We start from the raw sequence: 20,455 nt of genomic DNA, 5'->3' as shown, positions 1-20,455 counted from the left end.
TGCTCCCGGCATCGGTGGCCACACGGACTAACTCCTGTCTTCCCTCGGCAGGTACCATGACCAGCAAGATGTAACTAGTAACTTTCTGGGCGCTATGTGGCTCATCTCCATCACGTTCCTTTCCATTGGTTATGGGGACATGGTGCCCCACACATACTGTGGGAAAGGTGTCTGTCTTCTCACTGGCATCATGGTGAGTACCCGCCTCTGCCCATGGCTCTGCCCTCAAGGTATTGCAAAGGGCAGAACCCTTTACTGAAATGCAGAGGAGCCTTCCTGGGGTGGTGGGGGGGTGATTTAGGGAGGGGACAGTATTCACCAGGCCTGCATCTCTATCCCTTGCCCACCAAGAGGCAGGTGGGAAATGTATTCCCATTTTGCAGTTTAAGCCCCACCCTAGTTCCTGACAAGGGGACAGGTGGGCTGGGGGAGCTGCCGGGGAGCGTGAGGGTCTGCGGTCCTCTGGGCTCCTTTCTGTCTCCCAGATCCCACGGTTCTTGGCACTGTTTTCTCATCAGTTTGAGCGGGATCTCAGAGGCAGTCTCTGCAGTGAGAGCATGGAACCCGTCCTGCATGGATGGGGCTCAGGCTGGCCTGGGCTGCTTTGGCCTTGCTGCCCGGGCCAGCTCTTGACTTTCCCAGATTCGCTCTTCCACGTCTGCACGGTCCCATGCTAGGCTCTAGCGGACAAACCCTTCCCGACCTAGATACCTGGCAAAGCTGAAGCCATCCCCAGGTGCCCAACAGAGACACCTCGACTTTCCAAGGTGTATTTCTCCCAAACACACCGAGACCCACCATAACCTGAGAGACGCGTGCTTCTCCGCTTCGCGGGGCCGCTGGGACGTGGTGCGTGGGAGTCAGAGCAGGGCGTGGACTTCTCCAGTGTCCTCGCTCTGGCCACCTGTCGCCTATGGAGCCCACGTCCTCCCGGGGAAAGCGGAGCAGAAGAGCAGCTCTGCCCGCCTCGGGGCTTGTGGGGGGAACCACAGGAACGGGCCGGTGTGACCGTGGTTAGTAAACGATGAATGCTAGAACCAGGGCATCCCCACTTTCAAGTCAGTGAGGCTCTTGTGACTTTGGGGCCTTTTAGGGGTGGGACAGACGGTGCTTCTCTTTGATGTGCCCCCCTCCCCGAAAACTAGAACCAGTGTCACCCTTGGTTTATTTTCAGAGTAGGCAAGGCCCTCTCTTCTCAGAGGAGGCGTGAAAGCACGCAGCTAGCCTGGGGGTGTTGGTGGTGCTGGGGTGACGGCACCAATGGGACATTTGGGGACAGCTTGATCCCACAGCCCTCCCCAGCGCAGTCTTGCTCTGAGCCCTTCCTACTGCTATGAACACCCTTCCTGCTCCAGAGCTCCAGTTTCGATCCCTACCTCCTCATTCGCCAGGAGACATGACAGACTCTTTCTGTGAGGCAGTGACTCCCATCTGTAGGAGAAGGGGGGTTCCCGGTTAACCACATCTGAGAGGTGGGGGGACTGTCCCTGCTCCCCCTATTCTCCTTGGCTTGGTGGCCACTGAGGACTGCGATGGGCAGGGCAGCCACACTCCAGCCACTGGAAGCGGAGGAACCCCCGGGGCGGTGGGCAGCTGGCCGGAGCCCCCTGCCCTTTCCTGACTCCCGCTCGGGGCAGGCCCACACGTCCTGGACGCGCATGGCTGGCAGCGAGGCCCCGCTCGGCCCAGGCTGAGATGAACCGAGGTGAACGTAAGGCTCTGGAACAAACGCTGCCTTTGTTCAGTAGGAGTCTGCCTGGTACAGCTCCCACTGTCACCAGGAAACCAGGCGGCTCTTCCTACCAGAAAGGAACGGGATGGCACCTGAAGACCATCGCTCTCCTTGGGAGCTGCTCCTGGCGTGGGCTCAGCTCTCAGGCGGGGCCGCTCAGTGCCTCAGAGCCCAGCTGCCGAAAGGTGGATGGGCCCTGCTGGGAGGCCCTGATATTTTTAGACACCAGCCATTCTCCCTCTCAAGACGCTGCCCAGGCTTACGGCTTCCCTGGGCCTTCATGGTGCTCACACCTTCCAGCACCCCGCAGTGGCTGCCTAGTGGAATAGAGTGTGGCTCTGGGATTCAGGTGGGGTCACAGTGGAAAGGGACAAGTGAGGGACCCGGCCACACCTGCTTCCATCCTAACAATGCAGAACTAGGGGCCAGAGACATGGCATAGCGGTTAAGGCACTTGCCTATAAGCCTAAGGACCCAGGTTCGATTCTCCGGTACCCACATAAGCCAGATACACAAGGTAGCCACTGTGTCTGGAGTTTGTTGGCAGTGGCTAGAGGCCCTGGAGTGCCCCCCACTCTCTCTCTCTCAATAGATAAGTAAATTTAAAAATATATTTTTTAAATACAGCACCAGCCTTTCACCAGCGTGCTTTGCATAGAGCCCCACTTCAGGAATACACACCTTTCCTCTTGCAGGCCCCAGCCTCTGTTCCCGGCTAGCATCCTGCACTCAAACACCACTCACTCTGGAATCCTGGTTGCTTTTTTTTTTTTTTTTTCCTTCTGTTCAATGTGACTTTCCAGCTGAGTCATTCCTTTGATGGGTTCAACACTGCTGAGGCCAACCCCCCAACCCGACCCACCCAACACGATATATATCTCCTGATTATTATTCCAAGTGCCCTGACGAAAGGTAGGGCTTCCTGTTTGGTTACCATGGACACCACCAAGGCCAAGGCCAGGCCCATGTAGGAAGGGAAAGGAAGGATTTAGTGCGCAGGCTGCAAATGGTCTTAATCATTGTTTTCTTGCTTCCTAGTAACTGCATAATTATCAGCCATTAGGCGGGGTAGACAAGTGTCTGGACAGCTTGACACTGCCGGCTAGATGCAGAGCATTAGTTCACTCTCTAACACAGATCCCCCCCACGCCTCCCCCCCCCTTTCTCTCTCTCTCTCTCTCTCTCTCTCTCTCTCTCTCTCTCTCGCCACTGTCTTCCCCTGAGGAATTTTTCAGGATACCTTACAAAGTTGTCAGTATTTAGCGCCCAGGACAGAAATACCAGCAAAGCTTTCGGGCCTCTTGATCCTGTGGGCATGTGGGAGACCCTCAGGACCCCGCGGATGTCCACCGGTCACCCCGCGACCGCGGCGGTACTCTCCCCCCCACCCCCCGGAGCTGGACATTGTTCATGCCCTGTCATGGGTCAAAGAGAAGTCCCAGAATTCCGCAGGGACACTGAGCTTTGCCCAGCAGCTGTGAGAGGGGCTGCCCCTGCCAGCCCTGGCAGGACAGGGGCAACAGAGTCCAAGGTGGCACACGACAAGTCATCTGGGAGAAGGAAGCATGGGGCAGGTTCAGCCGGACATCGGCTTGACGGTCCTTTGGGTGCTCCGCTCCTGAGCACCTGGCTTTCAAACTGCTTGCCTTTATTTTGGGTTGTGACACAGCATCTATTGCAGCAATAGAACCCGACGGTAACTCCTCCGGGCTTCCCTCCCCAATTTGTCATTTTCATTTACGGTTTGTTTTATTTTGTGTGTCTTTAGTTAAGAACGCCTCATGCTTTCCCTCTTGGGATCCTTGTCCGTCCAGCTTCTAAGATTTCCCAGCTGGAAGTGTTTCTTGGAAACAAGAAGTGTGTGTGTGTGTGTGTGTGTGTATAGGGAGGGGGTGCTGGTGTAGAGGAGTTGGGGTTCAGATTTGAGTCCAATCCTGCTGATGAAAGAGGCATGCCCCTCCCGGATACCCCTCCTCCACTCACCCTGTTCCCTCGGCTCACTTGTGTGCCTTGGGAAGTTTGACGTTATTAGGGATGGACTCTGTCCCCCCCACACAACACACACACACACACACACACACACACACACAGTGTCCCATGGGAACGGGAACAGGATTTGGGACAAAACAGACCAGGGAGTCCAGTTGGTGTCAAATGTGATTCAAGACTTGGCACCCGGAGACAAAAGGCTGAGTCACAGCCTTGCTGCCCTCCTGACCCCGTGGAAGTCACAACCAGCAGCTGCCTACCTTTCCTGCCCCACCCCATCCTCTCTTGCGTGCCCCCGTGTCCACCAACTGCCACTGAGCTTCCACGCCAGAGTGGTACACAGCTCCCTTGGCAATTCACCTCTTCAAGCCCAGCTGCCTGTGGTCCCAGCACACAAGCAACCCCCAGGGGCTCAGTGCGGCCCTGGGGTGTACTCAGGGGAGTGAAGAAGCCCCTCGCACCAAGGAAACGGAAGGTAGTGAGCCTCACACCACCTAAGGATGAATGGAGCAGGGCAATAGTGGATGGGGTTTAGGGGAGCTCCAAGACCCTTTCTTCTTTATGTCCCCTGAAGAGCTCAGGCTAGAGCTGGGCGTGGTGGCATACTCCTTTAAGCGCACACCTTTAATCCCAGCACTCAGGAGGCAGAGGTAGGAGGATCGCCATGAGTTCAAGGCCACCCGGAGACTCCATAGTGAATTCCAGGTTGGCTTGAGCTAGAGAGAGACCCTACCTCAAAAGACCAAACAAAACAAAACAAAAAAGAGAAAGAAAGAAAGAAAAAAGAACTCAGGTTAACCACCTCTCAGCCTCTTTATTCTTCCGCCTCTCTTCCTTATCAACCTGTCTTTTTTTTTTTCTTTTTAAAAATATTTTTATTTATTTGAGATAGAAAGAGGCAGATAGAGAGAATGGGCATGCAGGAACTCCAACCGCTGCAAATGAACTCCAGATGCATGGGTCACCTCATGCATCTGGCTTACTTGGGTCCTGGGGAATTGAATCTGGGTCCTAAGGCTTTGCAGGCAAGTGTATTAACCACTAAGCCATGTCTCCAGCCCAACCTGTCCTTTTTTCCTACTCAATGACTTCCTCTTCTTCCATCTTCTGAACGGTGGCTCTGTTTAAAGTGGCACTTGTTTCCTGCCTCATTCTCCATCTCTCCTTGAACCTTCTTCCCTCCCCACTCCCATTCCCTGTTCTCTCCCTTCCCCTCTTACACGCACATACACACACACACACACACATACACACACACACACACCTATTGAGGACTAGGAACCGGGATCCCAACAATCTGCCCACCGCTTTCTTTTATTCTTTTAGTTTTTTTTTTGTTTGTTTTTTTTTTTATTTGCAAGCAGAGAGAGAGAGAGAGAAACAGAGGGAGAATGGGCGCACCAGGGCCTCTAGCCTCTGCAAACGAACTCCAGACACATCCGCCCTCTTGTACATCTGGCTTATGTGGGTCCTGGAAAATCGAACTTGGAGCTGGGCATGGTGGCACACACCTTTAATCCCAGAGCTCAGGAGGCAGAGGTAGGAGGATCACCATAAGTTCGAGGCTCCCCTGAGACAGCATAGTGAATTCCAGTTCAGTTTGAGCTAGAGGGCAACCCTACCTCAAAAAAAAAAAAAATAAAAAATAAACAAAACATACAAAAAGAGAAAAAAAAAAAAGGAAGTAAGGAAGGAAGAAACCAAACCTGGGTCCTTTGGCTTCACAGGAAGCGCCTTAACCGCTAAGCCGTCCCTCCAGCCCTGCCCGCCTCTTTCTGAGGGTTGTTTATGTCTGACCCCATGCTGGCGAGGTGCTGTCTTAATGGAAAGGCCCAGATTTGGCATCATTATTGGCGACCTCCCCAATTATATCCAGACAATGGATTATCTAAAAGAAAAATCAAATTGAGAGCATCCACTGCCATCGGTTAAAGTCGGAATTGGGTTAGGAAGGTGGCATCCTCCGGAGACATGTCTGCAAGCAGTTTACATTTTCAAGTTGAAAGAAATTGGGAAACAGGAGCCGGTCCATTCTTCTGCCTCCACGCAGTCAGTATCTTTCTCCTCGAGTTCAGATCGTTCTTTATTTAGAACAGTCTGCATTCAACCAGCTAAGCCGTGGGCCAGGGCTGGAGCCACAAAGCTCCCTTGTAGGCCCTGAAGGGTTGTTGTTGTTAGTTTTCTCCTGAGGCAGGGTCTCACTCTGGCCCAGGCTGACCTGGAATTCACTATACAGTCTCAGGGTGGCCATGAACTCACAGCCCTACCTCTACTTCCCGAGTGCTGGGATTAAAGGCATGCGCCCGCCACGCCCAGCACAGACCCTGAAGTTTGGATGGAGGTCCCCAGTTGTTTGGATGAAGTTCCAGGGGTGTCGAGGGGGGAGCCCTAAGACTCGCTCTTTAGCTGCTGTCTCCACCTCAGCTTCCGGGGGTAATTTAATTGGCATTTTTCTGGACCCAGGAGGGCCTGGGGGGAGAACCCTCCATTTTAACATCATGACATAGCCCTCCCTTGGACTTTCCATATAAAGGACAAGGGTGGTACTGGTCTAGTTGAAGAGAGACGGAGCGGGCATCCTCCCTCTGGGACAGCTTCTTTCAAGCTATTTTTGCTTTTTTGGCAGCCTGGCTAAATTGATTTACAGCAACAGATCAGGATGTCCAACTGCCCATATTCTCTGAAGACTCGGGCACAGAGTCTCCAGTGAGTCACAAATGCCAAGAAAACACAGCCATCTCCAACAGAAAGAGGAGAGTGAGGTCAGGAAGGGGAAGCTCACAGTCTTTGCACAGGGTCCTACTCCGAATGGGCAGAGCAACCCTGGCTTGTGTTGCTGGCAGCCTTGCGGCAAGCTAGGAGAAACCATTGCCACCTTCTGTGCCGAGTCCTCACGTGGGCTGGCCTTCGTCCGCCGTGGCCTGGGGGAGAGAGGTGCTCTGGGGAAGTGCCTCCCTCCTAGGTTTGTGTAGAACAAAGTGTGTCTCTGGGAAACATTCTCGTTCATTTCTCACACATGCTGTGCTGTTTGATAAGCCAAACAGGTTACTAGTCAGTTCCTTCACCGAGGGCACCTGCACCTCAAACTGCCAACCTGGGCTCTATCTCTTCCAGCTTGGCATCTAGCAGTTTTTTGGTTTGTTTTTTTTTTGGGGGGGGGAGGGTAAGTCTGTCATCTGTTTCCGAGGACATCAGTCAGGGGGCTGCAGTGTGCAGGGGGAAGGCTGTGGCCTGTGAGGAAAGCCCAGGGCTGGCCTCTGGGGCCAGGGAACAGCAGGATTCCCTCGACATCCCTGCTAGCAAGGAAGCCGCTGAACAGCGCGGGAGAAATGGTTCCGGGTTGTTGGAAGGTGCCACTTACCCACCCCAGCTCACTGCCCAGGCATGCCATGCCCAAAGGAGGCAGGGAGGGAGCTGCCCGGCTGCCCTAGAGCTCAGTCCACCCCTGCTGCGCTCTCTCCTCCTTCCTGAGCAGACTAGGAGCTTTATTCTGGAAAGGCCAAGGCTCCTCTGCAGGTCCACTTTAAAAAGAAACAAAAAAGCGCCTGGCTTTAGGCAATGCTGTCATCTTTGAAAATCTCGGCATGACGTCACTATCGGGGTCTGAGCCTCCCGCTGAGAGCAGCCTTGTGCTGAGTCACAGGCAGGGCCTCAGGTGGGACCAGCCATCCTTCCCAACACAAGCTGTCGCAGCCGGCGATTTTCAGGAGTCACTGAGCTGCCAGCAGGTGTGGCACGCACTGCAGCCCGCGCCCTTCCTCTCCTCCGGGGCCCACCGGGCTGGGGGTGGCATGTGCTCAGGACCCTCTGTCACCTGCTGTACCACGGAAGCTGGTTTAAGTCCCCAAGGTCTCTCAGGCTCTTTGAGGATGCCGCCACCCCTCCCCCAAATGTCAACCAGGAAGCACAAAGCAGGGGGCATTGCAGACCCCTCCTTAGGTGGGAATAGCAGGGCCCAAACAGGTTTTTTTGTTGTTGTTTTCAAGGTAAGGTTTTGGTCCAGCCCAGGCTGACCTGGAATTCCCTATGTAGTCTCAGAGTGGCCTTGAACTCACAGCGATCCTCCTACCTCGGCCTCCCTAGTGCTGGGATTAAAGGCTTTGTGGCTTGTCTTTTTTTTTTTTAAATGAGAGAGAGAAACAGACAGAAAGAGAATTGGCACGCCAGGGCCTCCAGCCACGGCAAACAAACTCCGGGTGTGTGTGTGTGTGCATGCACCACCTTGTGCGCCTGTGTGACTTTGCGCTCGCGTCGCCTTGTGCGTCTGGCTTACGTGGGATCTGGGGAGTCGAGCATGGGCCCTTACATTTCTCAGGCAAGCGTCCTAACCACGAAGCCATCTCTCCCAGCCCCTGTGGCTTGTCTTGACCAGCCAGAGACCTCAAGTCCTTGGCAGTGCCCAGTGGGCATGGGGCACATCGAGTCTCGTGCCCTGTCGCTTAATAACGTGCTCTCTCCCCTGTGGCCCCCTTGTATCTCCCCACAGGGTGCCGGCTGTACTGCGCTCGTGGTGGCCGTGGTGGCCCGAAAGCTGGAACTGACCAAAGCGGAGAAGCACGTCCACAACTTCATGATGGACACTCAGCTCACCAAGCGGGTAAGATCACCACGCAGCCGCCTCCCCCGCGGGATGCCAGCGGAGGCCGGGCCAGTGGGGAAGAAAAGAACCCCTTGGTGCAGATTAGGGCCATGTCTCTGTGGACCAAGTTAGGGGAGCCCCGGACACGGGCAAACAGCAACCGAGGAACACAGTATCTCCGCCCACCAAGCGCACCTTCCGCTAAGTCGTTACGCATGGTTCGGGCAACCAAATAATCTTCTTGATAATTAGATCAATAGCCTACAGTGATATCACCCACCCCCTGCTGGCTGGTGCCAAATAAATTGCCCAGCCATGCCGCCGCGCTTTTGTTTACAAGCAAATGTTTTTCATGATTCTCAGTAGGCATGGCAGCGCAGAGTCTTAAAATTATATTGGAAATGTATCTAAGTCTAATCTCCTCTTTAAAAGTCATTTGAAGTGATCATTCCAGCAGAGCCCACATTCCCGCACATTGCTGTTCATCAAAATGTCATCATCTGATTTCCCTCTTTGGGGTTTTCTGGATAATGTTTCTCACTTGCCCCCTCATGGAAGTGGTTAAGGAGGATGAATGCTGAAAATGCGTGGGAATGGGTAGATCATTTCGCCGCTCTGACGCCCACTGGATTGTTAGAGGAAAGAAGGCTCGTTTAAGCCAGGCACAGTGGCCCAGGCTCATAATCCAGGATCTCAAGAGATCGAGGCAGGAGGCACTGCCATGAGCGTGAGGCCAGCCTAGATTACAGAGCAAGACCCTGTCTCAAAACAAAAACAAAGATACTAGTTGGGCTCATTTTAGAGCAGAGAGGATCGAAGCTTCCAGAACCACAGCAGATCGAATGAGCAGTAGGATCTGAACCGTCAACAGCAGCTTGCATGGGCGACTCTTTAGGACCGCAGCCTGAAGGAGAGGTCCGGAGCATGGTTTTCCGAGAGACACGCCTGTTCCAGAGACACGGAACAAGAGGCCAGTGCAGGGCCCTGGCCTGCAAAGCGGCTCTTTCTCAATTGGGACTCTCGAGGAAGAAGGGAGCAGTGAGGACATCCACCCTGCCACCCCCACGGGCCTCACTGGAGTTTTGAAAGCCAGAGAAATTCTTTGGTGATTAAGGTTTCAGAGCAGTGAAAAATTGTTAGAAATCGGGACCAAGACAGGCAGAACAAAAAGAGAATGACGGGGAGCAAGTGCCTGGCGGACCAATGCACACTTGGGAAAGGCAGCAGCGGGAGAAGGTGCAGTTGCCAAGACCTCTCCGCTCTCAGCAGAATTATTTATGGTGTTTGATGACTGGGGCTTTGATTACACGTATTGGATTCTCTAAAGAGCTGCCAGTGACATGAAAAGGAACTCGCACGGGCAGATATTCCTATAATATTGACGTACAGCTGGTCACACACCGCACACCGCAGCCCCGGGTTACCAGGTACACTGACGGAATTGATTTGAAGCCCCGAGATGATAACATGTGGCTCTGTCACCTTGCCTGGTCTCACCACGCGGAACACCAAGACCAGGCTCCTCTTCCTCAGCTCCTCCATGTGTTTTCCCAAGCCATGCTCAGTGCTGAGGAACAAGGTGAAGCTACTGGGACACCTGGAGGCAAACGCACTCACGCCTGGTGTCCCGAAGCAACTTAGTGACGCGGCACTGGTTGAAACCACACGCAGGTCTACAGACAGACCCCCCTTCTCTCCCATCCGAAGCTGTGCAGGAGTGAGGGGCGGGGACTTTTTGTCTCCAAAACCTTTGTGGAAGTTATTGACCAGGGACAGAAACATTACCAGTTGTTTTTCTTAAAAGGCTTTTATTATGGTTATTTGAGAGAGAGAGAAGCAGATACAGAGAGAGAAAGAATGGGCACGCCAGGGTCTTCAGACACTGCCAATGATCTCCAGATGCATGTGCCACCTTGTGCATCTGGCTTACATGGGTCCTGGAATATTGAACCTGGGTCCTTTGGCTTCGCAGACAAGTGCCTTAACCACTAAGCCATCTCTCCAGTGCCACCAGCTGTTTTGTTCTGGTTTGCTTTTCAGTGTGCCGAGAACATACTTTGCATTTCATGTTATTCCTTTGTGCCCTCCATTTTTCGCCCAGTAAATCAGACAATAGAGGAAAATGAAATAGAAGAAGCCAGCTCCCTCATATGCCAGAAAAAAAAATAATTTTTTCCTGCACTATAATTGTAAAAGGAGATGAGGCTGTGGTTGCTAATTTCAATCTTTCAAAAATAATTTGCTAAAAATCCTTTTCAAGTCCACTTACTTTTGTGCAAGTAGGTCTGGCAATCAAATCTACAAATATGTATTGCTCATCCAAGAGTGTGAGGTCCATTCTTAATCGAATAACATCTCACTTTTCTGAGAACACTTCAATCTGCTGCAATGTCCCTTTAATATCTTTTTTTTCCCAGAGACATAAACAGCACACACAAGAGGATGGCTCTTATAGAGAGAAGATTTTCAAGGCTGGCAGGATTGGAACACCAAGGTTATTTCGTATAACCTTGACTGAACTGAAACTGGGTTCAAGCACCTACCCACTAGAGAAGCCCATCTTTCTTCTGCCAGGGGTTCCTGGCCTATTCTCTGTTCTCTCCAAATGGCCCATGTGTCCATACGTAGTGGCTTGCAGGTCAAAGAGATGCTAAGCTTGGTGTATTCTCAGAGAAAGATCTTAGTAGGGTTAGCAGAGAAGAAGGCCATCCTCTGCAAGTATGCACCATGTTAATTCCTCAAACATGAAAGCAAAAGGGACCTGTAATCTGTGAATCATAAAGAGGCTGCAACGGTTCTGGTATTAATACATTCTCCCGCCTCGCTGCCGCCTTTACGGGTCAGCATCAGCACTGATGCCAGTTGGTTGCTGCGGGAGGGGAAGCAGTCCCCCTAGCGTCACAGAGGCTGAAATCACCTGTGCTGTGATTTCCCTGAATCCTGTGGTACCGCCTTCTTTCACTTACATCACCTGACAACGCCGGCGGTAACATCGCTTCTGTATTTAATGGGGTGAGATCGTCCCACATTGACTTTTCATTACCGTTGTTACTCGGTAATTATAACTTATTGATAACTTCTGGGATATTAGGTAATGTATAAGGAAGTGACATGCAGGGAGAATGTGGAGGTGCCGTGGACAGACGGATGATCTATGCGCCACACCTACTCCCCACTCAAACTGTGGAGGACCAGCCGGCCAACTTGATCCGTGTGTTTTATGAGCTCAAGGTGGACCCTTGTCTCCTTGCTGAAGGGCTCCTTGTTTGCCAAACTGCATCCAAGTATACCTCCCATGAAATTCACCCCTAGGACCCCAAAGCTAGTCCCTACTCCTGGCTTTCCTGTCTGCTGGTATTGATGTTCAGTGCCCATTCCCAAGGACCCAGTGCCAGCTTTGCCTCCTCAGTGCCCTGGAGCCCACAGGAGACCCGGTCTGTGTCGTTTCTGTTATGAATGCACAGTCTTCTCTCGCGGCTCCCCTTGCCCTCCATCCCTGAAGCAGGCTTCTCGGTCTCTCAGTGTTACAAGTGATGGCCACCCTCTGTCCCCACTTGGACCCCTTTCATTCATTTTGTTCATTTGCAGTGGCTAAAGGTCCTAGTGTGCCCATCTCTCTATATCTGTCCCTTCCTCTCTCTCTCTTCTCTCCCAAACAAAATATTTTTAAAAATTTGGGCTGGAGACATGGCTTAGCGGTTAAGCGCTTGCCTGTGAAGCCTAAGGACCCCGGTTCGAGGCTCAGTTCCCCAGGTCCCACGTTAGCCAGATGCACAAAGGGGCGCACGCGTCTGGAGTTCGTTTGCAGTGGCTGGAAGCCCTGGCGCGCCCATTCTCTCTCTCTCCCTCTATCTGTCTTTCTCTCTATGTCTGTCGCTCTCAAATAAATAAATAAAAAATGAACAAAAAAAATTTTAAAAAAATTTAAATAAAAATAAAGTGACCACATATTGAGGCACACTGTAGCCAAACTTCGTGCTAAATATAAGTATGTTCTCATTGAATTAACACCAGTCTTTGCTTCCCCGTGCGTCTCCTTGGACCTGATTCCATCCTGAGCACATCACTGCCCTGCTCAAAAACCTCTCGCAGCCCCAAGTACCTCCTGAATAGTCCCAAAGAAAACTGTAACTGTGAGCAGGGCGTGGTGGCGCACGTCTTTAATCCCAACACTTGGGAGGCAGAGGTAGGAGTATCGCCATGAGTTCAAGGCCACCCTGAGACTACCTAGTGAATTCCAGCTCAGCCTGGGCTAGAGTGAGACCCTACCTGGGGGGGGCGGGGGCGGACAGCAAAAATGTCAAAGACATCATAATCTTGCTAGAAGAAAATTTCCAGCAGGCTAGTTCAAAGATTTACTTTAGTAGGGATATTTTATAGGAAAAAAAAATAGTGGTACTTACTGTCCTGCTGGCTAACAGTTTGGCTAAAGACCCTTAGACGGATGACTGACAGCTGGCTGCGGTCAAGAGGGGATTCTCAGAACAGGCCTCTCTCTTAACGGTGCGTTAGGCCATCAATTAAACAGTTGTTAAGAATTGTTACTTCTCCCCAGAAAGGGTTTGCAGATTACAGCCACACGAAGTGTCTGTCCCAGGCCAACTGGACACAGCATTTCTTTATCAACAGCTGTGGAATTGCACTGTTAGGCTGGAAGTGCATTCGGGGATAAGCGGGTCCGACCCAGATGAGAACACTCAGGAGGGAGGGATGAGCCATGCGCAGCCAGGAGCCCGCCTGGGGTCTGCTCTGTCCTCTGGGGTTAGCGGCTCTCCAGCCACAACGCAGGGGTCTCACCAGGGCAGTCAGGTCCTTGAATGTGGTATGGTGGTTAGGGTTCTCAGCCAGCTGGGGAGGAGAGACGGTTTAACTCCGCACTAGCTAAGCATCCTGTTAATGGCACCGTGAATGATCTGCCATTCATCACCAGGTCACTATGGGAGGAGTTTCAAACTCATTTTTTTTAAATTTTTTGTTTAATTTTATTTATTTATTTGAGAGTGACAGAAAGAGGCAGATAGAGAGAATGGGCGCGCCAGGGCCTCTAGCCACTGCATATGAACTCCAGACATGTGCACCCCCTTGTGCATCTAGCTAACATGGGTCCTAGGGAATCGAATTGAGCCTTGAACTGGGGTCCTTAGGCTTCACAGGCAAGCGCTTAACCACTAAGCCATCTCTCCAGCCCCAAACTCCAGTTTTATTTATTTATTTATTTATTTTGGTTTGTCGAGGTAGGGTCTCTCTCTAGCCCAGGCTGATCCTGGAATTCACTATTTTAGTCTCAGGGTGACCTCGAACTCTCGGCCTTCGTCCTACCTCGGCCTCCCAAGTGCTGGGACTAAAGGCGCGCACCACCACATCCGGCTCAAACTCCAGTTTTGTACCACAGAAACATACCTACTTCTGCCTCTCTCCCCACCCCAACTTCCTGTGAGCCATAGCGGGGAGCCCCCTCCCTCTTAGTGAGACAGGGAGTATGGTATCAATGGGATGGGGAGGGCAGATGGATGAGAGAGAGGGAAGCCTTAGCAACTCAGCAGGAAGTCGACGGAGGGGAGAGTGAGGACAGCAGGCTGACAGATAGGAAAGGGACAGGTCCGGTGCACAACCTCCAGGTGAGTGTCTGGGGACTGGCTGGCCCTCAGGCTCTCTTGGTGATATCAGCTTTTTAAAAAAAAAAAATTGAAAACCACATTTTTTTATTTCCATATTTCCATGTATGCTTTCAGGTATTGGCATTAAAGTGAAAACAATAACAATAACTTATGTATAAGCAAATCAGCTAATGGACAATTATTTGTGATATAGACAGGAGTCATAAATTTCTAGGGTATATTGTATAACTAATATTTTATATAACAATATTTACACTGAAAAGAAGGAAGTTCACCTTTTTGATCATTTATTATTTCTTAAGCACTGTGCTAAATACTTCTTTAGTAGACTAACTTAATGAATCCCTATACCTATCATATAAACTAAGTATGAAAAAGATTTGGTATATTCCTCAAAACTATAAAGTTTATAAATGTAAGGTGCCAAATATTTCCAGGTTCTTCTGCTTTGACACATACATACATATATATATGTATACATATGTATACACACACACACACACATATATATTTTTTATCCCCGAGGTAGGGTTTCACTATAGCTCAGGCTGGCCTGGAATTCACTATGTAGTCTCATCGATCGAGATCAGAGACGTGCGCCACCACGCACGGTGACATCCGCTTTTGTAACTCTCAGGTCCAGCCTATGAGACTTGTTGACATTAGTAAAATTTCATCTGCGAGGCTGGCTTGGCCTCTACCTTTCCCCTCTTCCAGCGTCAGGGAGAGCACCCCTTCCTGGGCGGGGCTCCTGGCAGCATGGGGGTGCAGGCTGGGGCTTTCCCCCCAGGGTTCCATTGGTGAGGCACCTGGAGCCTTCTATGGGGATGTGAGGTGCCCAAGAAAGGGGCTCTTTTCATTCCCGTTGCACCCTTGACCACTCTGCTGTAATCACAGCCCGTGTGACACTTCACTTTGATGGACGGCTGGCCAGAGCAGCCTGTCACAAAGCATTCTGTGGCCAAGAGCACAGGGAACAAACGGGCTTGTTTTGTTGCATGTTCTCTTTGGGGGCTGAGGGATGAGAGAGGAAGAAGCTGGCAATTATCGGGAGAATAAAATTAATAAAGTGGGCTGGAGAGATGGCTTAGCAGTTAAGGCGTTTGCCTGTGACACCTAAGGACCCAGGTTCAAATCTCCAGTACCCATGTAAGCCATAGGCACAAGGTGGTGCATGTGTCTGGAGTTCATTTGCAATGGCTAAAGGTCCTGGTGTGCCCATCTCTCTATATATCTGCCTCTTCCTCTCTCTCTGTCTTTCCTCTCTCAGACAAGTAAAATATTTTTTAAAATTTTAAAATAAAGTGACCACATATTGAGACACACTGTTGCTAGACTGCATGCTAAATATAAGTATATTCTCGTTGAATCAACACATGAGGCCATTCCACAGAGCAATGGTACTTACTGTTTAGTCTTGAACCCTCCTTTTGGAAGCACATACTATCTGATACTGAATTACTAACTGCATGCTGCCTCTTCCAAAAGTTATAAGCTCCGTGAGGACAAGGAGGCTATTGGTGAGCCAGGCAGGGTGATGCACAGTGCAGGAACCAGGCAGGGTGATGTACGGTGCAGGAACCAGGCAGGGTGATGCACGGTGCAGGAACCAGGCAGGGTGATGCACGGTGCAGGAACCAGGCAGGGTGATGCACGGTGCAGGAACCAGGCAGGGTGATGCACGGTGCAGGAACCAGGCAGGGTGATGCACGGTGCAGTCGCAGCACACTGGAGACAGAGGCGGGAGGATCCTGACTTTCGGTCAGTCTGGGCTGACAGAGGGTTCAAGGCTGAGCCGGGCGTGGTGGTGCACACCTTTAATCCCAGCACTCGGGAGGCAGAGGTAGGAGGATCACCATGAGCTCAAGGCCGCCCTGAGACTACATATGAATTCCAGGTCAGCCTGGGCTAGAGTGAGACCCTACCTGGAAAAAAAAAATAGAGAGAGAGAGAATGTGTTCAAGGCTGACATGGTCTCAAAAATGTTATTGGTTTATTAATCTCCATCTCCTTTTTTTTAATTTTTATTTTTTAAAATTTTTATTAGCATTTTCCATGATTATAAAAAAAATCCCATGTTAATTCCCTCCCGCCTCCATCTCCTTTTTTTTTAAAGACTACAATTAAGATTTTTATTTTAATTAATTTATTTATTTATTAGAGACAGAGCGGGGGGGATAGAGAATGGGCATTCCAGGGCTTCTAGCCACTGCAAACAAACTCGAGATGCATGTGCCACCATGTGCATCTAGTTTACATAGGATCTGGAGAATTGAACCTGGGTTCTTAGACTTCATAGGCCTGCGCCTTAACCACTAAGCCATATCTCCAGCCTGATATTCTGTTTACATTTGTTTTATTTTATTTTATTTATTTGAAAGAGAGAGGGGCAGGTAGAATAGAGAGAGAATGGGCACTCCAGGGACCCTAGCCACTGCTAGTGGACTCCAGACACACGTGCCACCCTGTGCATCTGGCTTACATGGGTATTGGGAAATCAAACCTGGGTCCTTAGGCTTCACAGGAAAGCACCTTAACTGCTAAGCCATCTCTCTAGCCCTAATCTCCATATTCTTACTCCCTTGAACAGTTTTGGCCTATCATAGGTGCTGATTAATGTCACACCGGTATCGGCTAATATCACCTGATTCAAATGCCCCACTTAGGACAGGGGAAAACCGTTTCCGAGATGTCTATGGGGCCAGACTCGGAAGAGCTAACTCATGGGTAAGTCTAAACAAGAGTCAGGTCCAAGAGGCACATAAGGGTCTCATATGGTCTTGAAGGAAGATCAGACTGGATTTCATCTCCACACAAACAGAAACAGTTGTTATTTAAATGAACACAAGAAAAGTGAGGTCTGGAGAGAGGCACTTGCCTATGAAGTCTAAGAATTCATGTTCAAACCTCCAGGTCCCACGTAAACCAGACGCACAGTGATGCAAGCACGCAATGTCGCACATGCACACAAGGGGGCACACGTGTCTGGAGTTCATTTGTAGCAGCTGAAGGCCCTGTGGTGCCCATTTTCTCTCTCTCTCTCTCTCTCAAATAAAAAAATATATAGGGCTGGAGAGATGGTTTAGCGGTTAAGCGCTTGCCTGTGAAGCCTATGGACCCCTGTTCGAGGCTCGGTTCCCCAGGTCCCACGTTAGCCAGATGCACAAGGGGGCGCATGCGTCTGGAGTTCGTTTGCAGAGGCTGGAAGCCCTGGCGCGCCCATTCCCTCTCTCTCTCCCTCTATCTGTCTTTCTCTCTGTGTCTGTCGCTCTCAAATAAATAAATAAAAATTTAAAAAAAAAAAATATATATATATATATATATATATATATTGGGCTGGAGAGATGGCTTAGTGGTTAAGGCGCAGGCCTATGAAGCCTAAGGACCCAGGCTCGATTCTCCAGGTCCCACATAAGCCAGATGCACATGGTAGCACATGTATCTGGAGTTCATTTGCAGTGGCTGGAGGCCCTGGAGCGCCTATTCTCTCTCTCTCTCTCCCTCTCTCTCTCAAATAAATAAAATAGATAAATAAAAACGTTTTAAAAACATATATTTGGGCTGGAGAGATGGCTTAGTGGTTAAGCGCTTGCCTGTGAAGCCTAAGGACCCCAGTTCGAGGCTCGGTTCCCCAGGTCCCACGTTAGCCAGATGCACAAGGGGGCGCACACGTCTGGAGTTTGTTTGCAGAGGCTGGAAGCCCTGGCGCGCCCATTCTCTCTCTCTCCTTCTACCTGTCTTTCTCTCTGTGTCTGTTGCTCTCAAATAAATAAATAAATATATATATATATATGTATTTTTTTAAAAAAACATATATTTAAAAGAAGAGAAAAGTGAGTCAGGCTGGAGAGATGGCTCAGTGACCAAATAAATGCATGCATCTGGAATTTGCTTGCAGTGGCAGGAACCCTGGTGCCTGAGCTCTCTCTCTCTCTCTCTCCCTTCCTCACAAGTAAATTTAAAAAAAAAAAAAATTTTTTTTTAAGTGAGTGCTGTAGAATGCAGTCATAGATTCAAGGCGGAGCTGTTTTGCGCTCCAGTTTTTCTGGAGGTTAGGGAGATAATGCAGACGTTAGTCTCCAGCACAAGGCCCGGCACACTGTGAGTGTTCAGTGAATATTAACTGACCCTTATCTGGGAGGTCGTAGTTGAACTTGTTTCTTACCCAGAGTCCTTCCTAAAAGCATGTGGATCCTAATCCAAGCGAAAGCAGCAGTCTGGCGGGGGGCGGAGGGGAGAGTCTGGGGACCCACAGTGAACATTCGGCCCACGTGCTTATGGGTTTCAGAGGCTGGAGAGCTGGTCTTCCATGCACAGAGGGTTCTCACCGAGCCCTCCCCAATGACATCCGTACCCCTTGGGTCACAGCCAGCCTTGGACAGTCCTTAGCAGATCCACTGCTTCCCCTCAAGCCCTGCCTCTCCAACTCTGAACCCTGGGAACCTGCTTTTGGCCTCGTTGCCCCTATCCACTAGAAAAACTCAAAGCCTATACAAGTCTCCATCCTGGGATGGGTGCAACCCAGTGGAGGCCTAGCAAGCCCCAGGAGGGGCTCCCATGGCCACCTACTGCCCACCCCGGCCACCCTATCGAGTCAGCAGGCAGACGCAGGGGAGGCCCGGGAGGACACGGCACAGTTAAAAGCCTATTTCTTTGTCTCTTGCAGATATTGATCTCTTAGCTTTATACCAGGCCAGTTGCTGGTAATTAATGTCAGCCAGCACAGGGCCTTGCATGTAACATTGCTTTCCTGAATGTGCTGGGGCCTCCCGCTCCAGCCCATAAACAGGATGTGATACCTCTCAGCTGCCCGGCAGGGCTGCGACTTCACACCCTACGTTTGGGCTAGCGCTGAAGGCAAGGCCTGAACTCTATGTTCTGTCACGTTGCTAAGTGGGGCCAGAATGGTTTGTTTTTTTTTTTTTTTCCAAAATATTTAATATCCTTTCCAATTCCTTGATCCTGGGAAACAAGAAGCAATTCTGTTTGTGTGGAGATGAAATCCAGTCTGATCTTCCTTCAAGACCATATGAGACCCTTATGTGCCTCTTGGACCTGACTCTTGTTTAGACTTACCCATGAGTTAGCTCTTCCGAGTCTGGCCCCATAGACATCTCGGAAACGGTTTTCCCCTGTCCTAAGTGGGGCATTTGAATCAGGTGATATTAGCCGATACCGGTGTGGTACCTTATAATTATACGACACTCGAATCCACATTGATCCGTTTACCACGGATAAGCTGCCTGACCCTGCACAAGACAGCAGTAGCGTGTGCTGGGCCTGAGTGGAGGCCCGGGGCCCACCGTCTCCCTGCCTGCCCTTCCTTGCCGCCAGACACTGGCCATCCAGCCCCCATGCACCGTCACCTGCTCACTTTCATCCAAGAAAGTCCCAGAGGTGAACAATTAAATCATCTCAAACCATTTTCACTGAACAACAGCAAAAAAAAAAAGAAAGAAAAGAAAAAGAAAGAAAGAAAGCAATATTTATGTCACTTAGACATTTCTGAGAAGACTTTGCTGTTCTTTTAAAAACATTGCTTCAACGCCAATGAAAAATATAATCCAGCCTCAGTAAGAAACTTTCGAAACATACACGAACAAAAGTTATTGGGCTGGGTAACAATGTTTTCCCGGCCTTCCCACACATCTCGGCGTGTTAACGACGTCCCATCTGTTGGTGTCACTCTAGAGAAGCGGGTCTGCACTCTCCAATTTTATTAAAATCCTATTTGGCATGTCACCTGATTTTTTTTTTTTTTTCTTCTTCTAGGCTAGTTCCGGGCCCCAGGCCTGTGGACCAATGCCAGTTTGCATGGCTGACAGAAATGGAGATGTTCAGTCAAAAATCTGTTTAGCTTGTGCTTAATAAGGAGTGTTTTCTCTTGCTCTGGTTACTAATTGCTGAAGATTGTGTTTGGATTAAAACTTTGTCCCCTGCCATCTGGGTGCCACCGATATGTCTCAGCTCCGCCGTGAGCCGAGTGATACCAGTGGTTTCCATGTCAACAGATGACAGCGTCTTGTGTGGAAACGTGTGACTGCGGCGCCCAGTGAAGAGCCAGCCTTGGGAAGAAGGCAGCTCCAGTTTCACACCTAAAATATCGTCACTGAGTTTCAGGCATCATTTTGAAATTACTTCAGTTTTGTGCCAATTATGTTTACATGGAAAAGTGCAGCACATAAGTTTTTTTTTTTTTTTTTTGGTTCATTTTTATTTATTTACTTGAGAACGACAGAGAGAGAGGCAGAGAGACAGAGAGAGAGAATGGGTGCGCCAGGGCCTCCAGCCACTGCAAACGAACTCCAGACACGTGCTCCCCCTTGTGCATCTGGCTAACTTGGGTCTTGGGGAAGAGAACTGGGTCCTTTGGCTTTGCAGGCAAGCACCTTAACCTCTAAGCCATCCCTCTAGCCCAGCACATAAGTTTTGGTCATTGAGGAAAGGAAGCCTTGATTTTATGGGTTCTGTAGGTGCAATCTTTGGTAGGAAAGACATTGTTCCTCAAGGGGGCCTTTACAAACCTCTAGGTGGTAG

General features: G+C 50.3%; 1 protein-coding gene across 1 annotated transcript in view; it reads left to right on the top strand.

Annotated features, from left to right (window-relative positions):
- The window catches only part of Kcnn3 (potassium calcium-activated channel subfamily N member 3), a 211,259-nt gene that overhangs the window by 178,463 nt on the left and 12,341 nt on the right, over positions 1–20,455 (top strand). The window contains exons 4-5 of the mRNA XM_045138346.1: positions 52–193; positions 8,208–8,318. Of these exons, the coding sequence (XP_044994281.1) occupies positions 52–193; positions 8,208–8,318 (253 nt within the window). The remainder of the gene's footprint in view (positions 1–51; positions 194–8,207; positions 8,319–20,455) is intronic.

Source organism: Jaculus jaculus, chromosome 19 (genome assembly GCF_020740685.1).
Source record: "Jaculus jaculus isolate mJacJac1 chromosome 19, mJacJac1.mat.Y.cur, whole genome shotgun sequence".
Taxonomy (NCBI): domain Eukaryota; kingdom Metazoa; phylum Chordata; class Mammalia; order Rodentia; family Dipodidae; genus Jaculus; species Jaculus jaculus.
The sequence above is the reverse complement of the archived record's forward strand: the minus strand, read 5'-3'. Positions and strand labels throughout refer to the sequence as shown.